This window comes from Pelecanus crispus, chromosome 2, assembly GCF_030463565.1.
Source record: "Pelecanus crispus isolate bPelCri1 chromosome 2, bPelCri1.pri, whole genome shotgun sequence".
NCBI lineage: Eukaryota > Metazoa > Chordata > Aves > Pelecaniformes > Pelecanidae > Pelecanus > Pelecanus crispus.
This window is the reverse complement of record NC_134644.1, coordinates 101,090,245-101,102,645: the sequence shown is the minus strand read 5'-3', so window position 1 is coordinate 101,102,645 and position 12,401 is coordinate 101,090,245. Positions and strand designations below refer to the sequence as shown.

General features: G+C 40.2%; 1 protein-coding gene across 1 annotated transcript in view; it reads right to left on the bottom strand.

Moving 5' to 3' along the window:
- Positions 1-822: 822 nt before the first annotated feature.
- INO80C (INO80 complex subunit C) overlaps positions 823-12,401 on the bottom strand; it is a 32,955-nt gene continuing 21,376 nt past the window's right edge. The window contains exons 2-5 of the mRNA XM_075706144.1: positions 11,580-11,690; positions 7,587-7,698; positions 5,800-5,867; positions 823-1,036 (exon numbers count right to left, since the gene is read on the bottom strand). Of these exons, the coding sequence (XP_075562259.1) occupies positions 905-1,036; positions 5,800-5,867; positions 7,587-7,698; positions 11,580-11,690 (423 nt within the window). The 3' untranslated portion in view covers positions 823-904. The remainder of the gene's footprint in view (positions 1,037-5,799; positions 5,868-7,586; positions 7,699-11,579; positions 11,691-12,401) is intronic.

Sequence of the window (12,401 nt, the reverse complement as noted above, 5' to 3'; positions counted from 1 at the left end):
ATAGGTTATTCTTCTGATACCTCATGGGGCAAAGGTCAGTGTCCTGACGTAGGAGGACTTGCCTTGCTGAAGACCATCTGGGTGTCAGAACACCACTGGCCAGTGGAATTCCTACTTTTTTTAGCATCATTTTTAAAAAGTCCGGGAAATTACTACTTTTTTGTACTAAATAGTACTAATATTGTACTAACTAGGAAAGGTAGAAGAATAGTCAGGTTGTGAAATGAAGCACTCACTCAAACACTACAAAGTGTCATGATTAAGAGTTACCTGGTGATTTGATTTGATCCTGTTATACATATTCATTAGGATATTTTAAAAACAAGTTTGAATCCAACTTTATTTATGCTGACAGTTCTTCAATACAAATATCTGTGTGAAGCTGTTCATTTCCACAGTGCTCAATACCATAAACAGTCATCAGAATAGCAGCACTTGCTAGGTATTTTAGCTTCATTTTACAGATAGGACAAACTTCTTCACAGACAAGTGGCAAGTGCATCTGGCAAGGCAGGTTTAGAAGTGGGGATATCTTCGTACCTTTTCCTTAATTCAAATGACTGTTTCTTCTGAGCCAGAGCAGTACATAAAATACACGGGGTGGAGATGAAATCCTGTCTCTACAGAAATTAATATAACTCAGACATTATGGTGCAGATACATATCCTTAAGTTCTAAGTTATTCTGTTCACCAGACCAAATTGCTTACAAATTGGCAAACTAACAAATATCAGCATTTATCAAAATTAAATCCATATGTTCTTCAAATCCGTGTATCATCAACTACTTCCAGATGTAAATATCCACGGATAGTTTTAAGGAACCTCAGTCCTGCAGTCAGTTTCCATCATGATTCTCAAAATTAGCACTATTCACAAGCAATATGCAACAATATTTGGTCCCTTCAGGAAACAATACTTGTTGCTTTCCTTAGAGCCAGGTATCCAGTAACCACATCTGAAGGGAGCATCCGAATATAGGCAAATTCTTCAATAGTACTAAATCTCAGCTTGCTCTGGGGATCTGTGTAATTTGCCTGAAAAAGAAACAATGGCAGAGATACTGTTCAAAGAACATCTCGAAACAGAATACTAAAAAAAGTGTCTAATTACAAGACCGCAAAATAGTGAATTTCTTTTCCCAGTAACAGCACTGCTGTTCTACCATGTGACCAAAAGTTTGTACTTTTTTCTTTCTCCTCGTGTCAGAACTTATGAGAAGTTAACAGGCCCCTATAAAATCACATTAGAAATGCATTAAACATAACAGAGGGCTGAAATAGTTTCATACACAACACAGTGCAAAAGAAATTCCCCAACTCTCTAAGCTCACCCTAGCAACTCTGTGCCTTGTGCAGTTTCTCACACGGCAGCTCTCCAAAGAGTCAGGCTGCTGCCAATAAATTACGCACAAAGAGGCTGAATTATGGGTGCTCTGATAGCTTTGGACTGATTTTCTCTTCCTGCATACAACTGAGCTTTTAATTTACTTTAAAGTGGTTGTTAAAGCAAGGGCGTCTCAGCTTATGGTTCTGTGACTGAACTGATAAGAAATTTGAACTCGGCGTTGTGCTTTGCTACAGACGCCTGCTTTCAGGCTAGCAGCCTGGCCAGCTAACCCTGGGCTACGCTTGTATCCTCTGCTATATTTGGACCCTGGGTGCCTGGGAGCGGTGCCAGTTTCCTTCCACCCTCTCCCCTTCGCCGTTGCTACAGAAACCCTGAGCTCAGATGAGCTCGGGGGCAGCACAGGAGGCCGGGCTGGAAGACGGTAGGCTTCAGGGCATCGCCTCTCCACCTTCAGCCTCCAGGACAATCGCTGCCCGTTCAGCATTGAATTACCAAGTGCCTGCCAAGGCTCTGAAACTGTCTTCTGTACCTTTCTTTAGCAGGAGACGGTGGCAGGCTGCCAGGCACGGGCAGTTGAGATCCCTTAAGACATTGCTACTAAAAAAGAAAAGGCCAGGAAGAGCTGGAGCATTTCCCCCATCCATACTGTCGAAGTGCAGAGCCCTCTACCATTTTTGTGTTGGAAAGGATGTGCTGACCACGGTGGCAATCCAGTTAATCGTCTGGCCTGATAAGACTTAGCAGAAAATTCAGTGTTATTTGTAGCTTGTTTCTTTAGAAAGAAATGCTACAAGGTTAATTAAATGTAGTCAGCTAACTGTCAAACCATCAATTCATTTTCAAACAAATAGCACAGTTAGGACATTAGGAGTAAATTATCCCTGGTGGTAACTTCATGGTTACAGCAGGTATAGATTTATTTTTATTTCACACTTCAAATCTGGCCTCATGTATCTAAGAAAAAGCTAACCAAGTAGACTGCTTTTCAAACGTGCATGATTCTGTAATAAACTAGCCAAGCAATATCTGCAATTTGTGTGGCACACCAATCTAGGTTAAAAACATTATGGCAGTTCTTCACCATTCTGATACTTCGTATTGGGCTGTACTGTTTGCACACACTAATGTATGGTAACCAGTCATTCATGCCATGACTTCAGTCTGAAAACGAACTTTACTGCTACTTCAGAAATAATTAAAACAGATTAGAACAGTGAAGTAAGGTGATTTTGCAAAGAAAAAAACCCTCATGTTTAGAAACTAAGTCAAAGGCCACAGATACATGCTCTTCAAATACAATAAATTAGTTATCTCGATCTGTTTCTATAGTAACAAGGCTGATCCATTTTCAGAAAAGGAAGAGGAATATAAACATTTGAACGTTTGGGGTTTTTTTAAATCTACTTTGCAATAAATTACGTTGTTTTGCATATTAAAATATCTAAATACTCATCTTGCAAGTTGGGAAATAAAGTTTTATTCTGCAGTGTCAATATAGTAGATAATAGCTTTTGAATTCTAGGATGCCTTACAAATATAAATTGGCTGCTCTGCTTAGACCATTGGTAAATTTAATTCCATTTGTGTTACACACAGAAAGAGAATAGTATCAGTAGAATTTAATTGTGGCATTTAATATAACTGCAGGTATACTGATGAGATTGTTTTAATACACTTCTCTTTTTTTGTACCTGCTAGACCATTTAATTCTTCCCCAAATGGGTAATGCTAAGGAATTTATTTTACTTTTTTTTTTTCCATGGGGAATCCAGCATTCCCATAGAAAATATATTCTTACACAAATGCTTTCAGATTTTACACAGAAAATACAGGGATATTTTTCTTATATTAGATTTCTAAAATATTATATTACTCCACGTATCTTCATACTAGGAAGCGATCTTGAAAATAAATTTAGTGCTTCTTATGAAACATTTCTGGCTTAGCAATTTAAAGGAAACGCTGTCTCGGTTATCTTAATAAAAAAGATTTTATTAAACACAGTATTTTTATCATAGTCTGGAGAAACCTTGCAGGCCAGGTAAAATAGGAAACTTGACTCACAATGCAATTAGAGGATGGAAAATTAAGCAAATAAGAAAGAAAGTGGAAAGACAAAAAAAGGAAACAAAAGCAGCACTGAATGGATTCGTACAGAAAGGAGAATATTTATACTGAGCTAGAATAGTTAAAGTACATAAATCACTGATGGAAAGGAGGAGCTGGCAAAGAAAAAATGAGGAACTGAAAGACAGACTCGTATTTCCTATGGCTAAACTGACCCTTAGCTGGTAGGGGCACTGTCTTCACTCACATCTATAACCTGCATCATCTCACTATAGGTGCAACGACTGACTAGTTTTGAAATGCATCAAAGGCCAGTGCTGGAAAGCATTATTTGGTTCCTTGGAGATGGGACAGTGAAAGGGACTTACGCCTTTATGCCATCTGCCCCACATAAGTCCCTCACAGGTCAGAGATGTTGCTGCAACACTAATAACGCCGGGTGTGAATGCTACTAATACTTGCAAAGCAACTCTAAGGGGAGAGGATAGGAAACAGATGAACACCATTAAGTGACCCAGTATGGAATTTTTTGCTGTTTTGGTGAAATCTGCTCATTATTATTTCACATGTCCACCTATCCCCGCTTCCTCCATCCACTGCATGTTTATATAGAGTGGGGTACTTATGCAAAGCTCCTTATTCAACTGACCCCTGCTCCTTGTCTGAAACAAGTTGCTATTCTATCAAAACAATACACTTACAAGTACAAGACTGTAAGTCTGCCTGGCTGGAGGGAATTATTTTCCCTGGGTTTGTGAGCAGTCTCTTCCATTTGCTGTCTGCCAGATCATTTGCGAGGGAGATGTTGCTTTCCCATTCCCTCTTGAACACCAAGGGTTACCAGCCTCGATCCGAGCAACCCACTCCATTTCCAAATCATGCTCAAAGGCACAGGCTGGAAGCATGCCACCTCCTAGGTGCCTTATTTAAATGTGTTACTTAAAAAAATAAAAAAGTCAAAGAAAACATACGCTGCCAAATCAAGCACTCAAATGGTAGGATGTGCACGATTACAGTTGGCGCTATAGCTATTCTTTGATTGCTTGCACTGTGTATCCCCTATAAGGCAGTCCTTAATTAAGTGCTCACCTTTTTTTTTCTTTCCCAACGGGGACTTTCACCTAATTCCTGAATGCAAGGTGCTGTGTTAACCTGCATCAATGTAACAAATGTGTGTATTTACAGGCATCTCTATGAGGTCATACCAGCCCTGTGAGGTGGGCTAGTGCCCTATGGATGAGAAACAGATTAAACTGGGGGAAGGGACCCAGAAATTCTGTCTAAGGCTATACGACGTTACGAAGTTTTCATTATTGTAGTTACTTAGTGGAGCCATTACTTAGCCCTTTTTCTAGTCCAAAATACAACATTCCCATTCATTTCAATTGTAATGAATGTGTAGGCTTCTTCAAAATAAATCACTGAGGGCTGAAGGTGAAAAGTGAAAAGATATGCTGTTACTAACACCTGTTTTGTTTTAAGTAAATTTATTCATGTCACATAGAACAGTGTCAGCAGCAGATAGAAAATCTTTGTTGGGCAGAATTCAATGACTTTACTCCTGCTTTGTGCCAACAGAATCTCTGGGGAATTCAGGTGCCAAATTGTAACTACTGAGACTTTTTGGAGCATGTGCAAACTGTATCTATGTCAAATGTGGAGGGTTTTTTTTCCCTTTTCTTTTTTCTTTAATAAAACCATGTAAAAGAGCCCATCTGTGACATACAGGCTATACATCTGCCAAACTCCAAGTTTCAGCTCTGAAGCATGGGGGTATTTGAAATGCTCAAAAGTCCATGCCAAGTGTCTATCTCAGGCTGATTTGTTTGAGGGAAAGTTTGCAAGTAATGGTAACAATTTTTTTTTTTTTTTTAACCTGGGCCAATCAATATAATTTTGCCTAATTTCATTCTTGGAAATTGCTGAGCCATCTTTTTGAAACTTTCTCTGAAAGATACAATGAAAAAAATTGGCCTCAGGCAAACACTCAGCATGGAAAGTTTCAGTCTGTGTGGTTAAAGCTTGGCGAAGTTAGGAGTCACGGAAACTGTGGGCCACCAGTTTTCACTGTAACAATCTAAAGAATCAGAAATTATGGGGACCAATGCAGACTCTACAGCTGGGAGAGTGGTGTGATAGGAGCCACTTAGCTGGACAAGGTATTTAATCTGTCCGGACTTCTATTAACAACCTAAGGATTTTGTCAGGTAGTGACAGTATTTGGGGTTTGGCCCTAAGCCACTGGACAACTATTAAGCGCAACGCTGAACAGGAACCTCAGCAAGTAGAGCAAGTAGAGCTTTTACAAAAGCATGCACCAGCTTTATTTCATTGTGGAAAGCGAGATGCCAGTTTTGAAGAGAAAAATAAAATAAAATATTACCGGAAGTCCTGAAATGTCCGAGTATTTCTTGGCAGGCTTAAAGGAAGGAGGAGCATCAATATTAAAATCTAGAGAAAAACAAAGGGATAAATTCAGTGTGCTATATATATTTTGAAATGCAAACCCAAAAATGTAAATAGGTAAAAATACTTCTTTAAAGTGCTGCCTTTACTTTCTGAGGTCTCTATTAACTAGCAGCACTAAGGCAAAGAAATAGGAAGCAGGATTACCTGTGAAAACATTTAGCCTGTTAGCACTATAAACAGCCTGATTTTGCTCACCTCTCTAAATAAGAGTTCAGTAAGCAGAACTGCCCTCCCCAAAAGGAAAAATGCAAGACAGCTATCTGAAATGTGTTGGTTTCTTTCAAGTCTTAATGAATTCCCTTGCAGTTATTTGCAAAGAATAGTCATTATCATATGTGTGGTATACATTAAGACCATGAAACATTGCTCAAGATTGCAGCTCTGAAAAACTATAATCCAGAAAAGCAAAGTAATCTTTCAAATCAGTTAAATCTTTAAGCATGTACCACTTTAAGCCCAGTCAATGACCTAGAAAATTGTCTGAATGTTTAAATTAAATGATGGAAATTGCTGTTCTTTGGTGCCCTTTAGATAACAACTCTCATTCATAAACATTTTTAACATACAGTTGGTATGTTTAAGTAGTTAAATCCCCAATTTTGGATGTTTACAAAAATATCTTGTACCTGACTCATTTCTTTCCTCCTTCCTGATGCCCCTTGCACCTCATTCAGATGCTATGATCAATTCAAATGCTCCACGCATATCAAATTTCTAACTCATCATCTCATAATTCAAAAGACACTAATGCCACAGACAGCTGGTTTTAAATATGCAACTGAATTTCTTTTCCCACCTTCTTAAAAAAAAGCCTGTAAATTTACCGTTGCAAATAGAACGTATTAGAAATAGCAATATCAGCAGATTGTCAGTTACAATAGCCAGGAACACACAGTAGTCTGCATTTTCCTATAACAGTTGCGTCTAAAACACTTCAAAAAATGGCAAGCTATTTTTGGATAAAGTACCAACTCTGACAAAAAGTATACGCATCTGCTCAATTCTGAGATGCCTCCACTTGCTTAAGTAAAATCTGAGGATCACATTCTGTCTTCAGCTACGTTCAATATTATCCTACTTTATGAGTAGACTTGAAGTATATCTAGATTAAGACCACTGCTGTAACTCTGCTCCTGTAGATGAGCACCGGCTAGCTGCAATCAGAACTGCTAATAGTGTAGTTTCAGCTGTGCAGAAATAAGGGATGTAGGATTTAAATTTCCCAAGAATCTAGGACAAGGAGCTGGATAGGAAGCTTGGGCTGAGGTCTAAGCTACTGCAGGTATGTGGCTTAGCAGAATGTATTTGAAAAGAGTTCAAATATAGCTAATCAAGCAGTCAGAAGCTGTCAAAAGACACTTGGGCTTTATGCAGAGGAGGAGGCTCCTCAGCAGTGAAGAGGTGACAAAAACCTGATGGGAATAAGGCGTTTCTGACCTGGTTCGGATATATAAATTTCCTTTATTAAACTCTATCCCCAAATGTATTTGAACTTTCTCACAATACTCCAAATTATTTGCTTCCCCCTACTTTCCACTTAGGGTTGGCAAGTGTGATTGGACTAGTCTTAAAAGTGCTACTGGACCCTGTTCAAGGGGGATACTGTACGCACTGATGAAATAATTTAGGTTTGTTTTAAAGAAAGATATTTGTGTGGATTTTATTATTTATAAATACATGCAAAGTGTCTAAGCAGCTTACAGCTAGGATCATTTAGTTGCCATGGCAATGCCCTTTCGGAAGCAAGAATTTGTTTTAGGTTCTTCCAAGTTCTGTTCTTCTTGCCAGCTGCTGCTCCACCAATGCCGGAGTGCTAGAATTAAAAATATGGTGTTTAGAGAAAAAATAAATAAAGAATACTATTTCAGAGTGTGACACTTCTATTTCATAGTCTTTCTGATACTTCTCATCTTGTCATGATCTATTTGTTATCCTCACTTATTTCATCAGCAGGCTAATATACTGTACACTTTAACCTTGGCTGCAAGAAAAACAAAGCTTTTTGGACTGTGTCAAAGCTACTATGTTTAGGATTAACTGAAGGAAATGAAAATCTGGTTTTTACATGGAAATAGAAAATCAATGTGGTTAGGTTTAGCCTGAGATTACAGGATACTGTATGTACTTCTCATCGTATTAGAACTTATTACTATCAAGTTGTGTCGAAAATTGTGATTACACAGCTACATTTTCTCTCTCCTTTTTATGGCATATTACAGGTGCAGCTCTAGCTCTTGTAAATTATCCGTGACTGTAGAAAACACAACTGATCTTGCAAAATGTAATGAATACTAAGAGAAACTTTCTGGAAATTTTATTTTTCTTTCAAAGGATAGAAGACAGAAGAATAGAAAAAGAATAATAAATAGAATGTTGGCTGCCAAGACAATTTTGCATTTTGAAAGGTACACTAATGGAAGGCTTGCCACAGGTACTATAATGGTAGTTTCAGTTATCAAATGTGACTGCTACAGAGTAATTTATTTATGTCCCTCCAGAGACAGAAGCTGCACAACATACTGTACTACTTCTAAATGATCAAAGGACACAGATTTACAGCTTTACTTCAGAAAAGAAAATGTTCTTACAATTGGGGAGTTGTTGTTATTTCTGTTAATAATTGCTACCTGCCACATCAGTCTCATCAAAACTCAGCAAAGTTCTGCAAACACACTTCTGCTGTGATTGGTTTATAAATCAGCCTGTTAAATTGCTGAGAATGATAGGAAGAAGGATTCCGTGAGAAAGCTTTTTTCTGTAGATGTAAGATATATTCAGAAAAGATGCTCATGAGCTGATGATGTATCGGGTTTTTGGCAATGGATATCCAATATAGAAAGCACATGCAAATGTTTCCTCTGAGAGTAACACCTTAGTAATCTAGAGATCATTGTAAAATAGAGACTGCTGGAATATGAGATGAAAATAGATGTACTACCACATTACTTATTCAAATTCATTACATGAATTTTCCCCTAAATCGTTGCATAATGATTTTTTTTTTCAGTAATCTGGTTTCTCAAAAGCAACTATTGGGTTTATATGAACTTGTGCCTCCTAGAAATGGGGCTATCACCTCACATACCTACAATCAAAAGGCAATGACTGCCAAGGGCAAATGAACCAAGCTACCTCTGCAGTAGTGAAGTTCAGGGAAAGCTGGAGCTAGGACAGGTGGAGCTGTTCATTGCTCTACACAATTGTCAGAAGGTCTTCTTCCCCTTTGCCATTGCAAGGGATGCCAATTCCATTCAGGAAGTTTAGAAAAAGGTGCTTTCTTCCTTCTTCTCTGCTTTTAAGTCTATCCTGTGCAGTGAGCTAATGGTTCAAAACTCAATACGTTTCTTCTCAAATTAGTTACTGTATCGGGGAGGATAATTTCATGTTTTTATTAAAACTGCCTATTATTTCTGCAGCAGTTGCCAAAGGCCCAGTACATTCATTATTTCAAGCATGCAGACATTAGTATTGCCTCTTTGGAAATGGTGACGTCCCTCTGAGAACTGAAGGATAAGCACAAGGCCTCATGGCTATTTAAATCCTATATGGAAGCTACGTGGAATGCCTCTGGGCGCAAATGGAGCTTTTCCAATAAGCCCCATTTCTCAGCGATCCTGGTGGTCACCGGAGGATTAGAGTGAGCAAAGTATACAGTCGTTTGCACGCTCATGCCAGACATCGTCTGCAAAGCAGACATAGAGCAACTTGCAAGTCAGAGATTAATTTTATACCCCCTGCCAAATCTGTGCTTAGTGAGCTGTGCAATGCCCAATTACTCAGGTTTTATGCTGTGGGATATTGTATCTTATTCATACAGAATTATATCTGGGATAAAAATCCTTCTTTCTAAGTACTGGTGTATTGGGTTTTTGTGCCAAGATTTTGGTAGCGGGGGGTGCTACAGGGGTGGCTTCTGTGAGAAGCTGCTAGAAGCTTCCCCTATGTCCGATAGAGCCAATGCCAGCCGGCTCCAAGATGGACCCACCGCTGGCCAAGGCCGAGCCCATCAGTGACAGTGGTAGCACCTCTGGGATAACACATTTAAGAAGGGGGAAAAAAACACCTGTGCAACTGCAGCTGGAGTGAGGAGCGAGAACATGTGAGAGGCACAACTCTGCAGACACCAAGGTCAGTGAAGAAGGAGGGGCAGGAGGTGCTCCAGGCACCGGAGCAGAGATTCCCCTGCAGCCCCTGGTGCAGCCCATGGTGAGGCAGCTGTGCCCCTGCAGCCCATGGAGGCCCACGGTGGAGCAGATATCCACCTGCAGCCCGGGGAGGGCCCCACGCCGGAGCAGGGGGATGTGCCCGAAGGAGGCTGTGACCCCATGGGAAGCCTGCACTGGAGCAGGCTCCTGGCAGGACCTGTGGACCCATGGAGAGAGGAGCCCAGGCTGGAGCAGGTTTGCGGGCAGGACTTGTGACCCCGTGGGGGACCCACGCTGGAGCAGTCTGCTCCTGAAGGGCTGCACCCCGTGGAAGGGACCCACGCTGGAGCAGTTTGTGAAGAACTGCAGCCCGTGGGAAGGGCCCACGCTGGAGAAGTTGGTGGAGGACTGTCTGCCGTGGGAGGGACCCCACGCTGGAGCAGGGGAAGAGTGTGAGGAGTCCTCCCCTGAGGAGGAAGAAGCAGCAGAGATGACGTGTGATGAACTGACCGCAGCCCCCATTCCCCATCCCCCTGCGCTGCTGGTGGGGAGCAGGTAGAGAAATCGTGAGTGAAGTTGAGCCCAGGAAGAGGGGAGAGGTGGGGAAGGTGTTTTAAGATTTACTTTTTATTTCTCTTTATCCTACTCTGATGTGATTGGTAATATATGAAATTAATTTTTTTCCCAAGTTAAGTCTGTTTTGCCGATGATGGTAATTGCTGAGTGATCCCCCTGTCCTTATCTCGACCCACAAGCTTTTCATTATATTTTCTCTCCCCTGTCCAGCTGAGAAGGGGAGTGATAGAGCGGCTTTGGTGGGCGCCTGGCATCCAGCCAGGCTCAACCCACCACAGCTGGCTTAGGACCAGCAGTCTGAGAAGTTTGCTTGCCTAGAAAGCATTTGTACAGCGTGCCAATGAGTTGGCCCTGGCACAGCAAGATAAAAAGATACTAAAAACAAACCCAGCAGTGACAGCATTACTAGCTGCAGTTTTCCTCCACCTTCTCCCCCAATTTAAACCTCACAGAGCGTTTGCTTCTAAATCTAGCAATTACTGGAAGAACAGACACCACAGGTCTGTTAGAGTTTCAGGGACCGGGAGAGGAGCAAAATGCCAGTTGCTAATGACTCTCTGGCTGATTTCTAGTTCAATTGTTTTTCAGCCTGCCTTGGCTAGGAACTGGGAGATGGGATTCTACATTCACAGCGGTATAAATTATTCCTCTCTAGATGTGGTAGTTTGCGAGATACCACACCATAAAACTTCTGCACTTACCTTAATCTAGCAGGTTTTCTGACTCTGTTCCAGAATACAATATAATAGTTCTGCCTCTGGACCAATGCCATTTTCATGCTATAATATAGTGTGCACTTTGGACCATAGTGTGGCATGGACTTGAGGTGAATTTCTTAAAAATTGCCAACCTTTTATTTGGCTGTTAAGCTGACTTTCTTAATATTTACATTAGCAATATGTTTAAATAGAATCCTAGTTAATGTTTTATTTGAAGAGTTTAGAATTTCAAATTGTTAAAATAATATACTTACGATGAAGTTTGGATCTTTAAATGGTAACGGCTTGACAGTTGTTTCCACTGATCCTGTGCTGGAGTCTGTGTTCAGAAATTTGTTTTCATTCATGGCCTCTCCACCTGCACTCTGAAGGAAAAATACAATCTTACTGCTTGTTACTCTGAGCAAGTTTAACTGGAGACAGAGCTGTCTGCTGCACTACCTACCTGTTTCCTTTTTAGCCTTTCTATCTCTTTTGAATCTTTAAAGATGTTGCATGCCAGAAGTGGAGAAGCATGAAACAGAGTATTTGTCAAGCAATTTACAACTGACACATAAAGGCGAGGAGGGGAATAGAGCAGCCAAAGCCTACTGAGTAAAAACAGCATCGGGTTTATTTCAGTATTAATGAAAGCCATCTCTGTAAAGTGCAAGACAGCAAGTGAACCCAGAAACAGCAGAAATGTACATTGGATTTGTTTCAGAATGTTCAGTATTAGAGCATTAACAGGAATATGTAAAATTTACAAAAAAGTTTATTGTCAAGGTTCTAAAGAAGAATTGATTAATCAGTTTATTCTCCATATTTGGCTTCAATCATACCTGAGTGAGGATTGAGGGGAAAAAAAGATTTCATTTTATATATTATTTTAATATACAACCCTCACAAAATCTACATTGGTACTAGATGGGTGTTTTCTAGGCTTTTTTTTATGGTTTATTTATTTAGCAGGAAGAGCAGTTGGAGAAGGTGTGCGTGTGATGTGATTGGAAAGGTAAAAAAGTTGTGCGGCAGTCTAAATTTCTGATAGTTCTGCATGGCTGAGTCCATGTTGGTTTTTTATTTTGCGAGCGCCC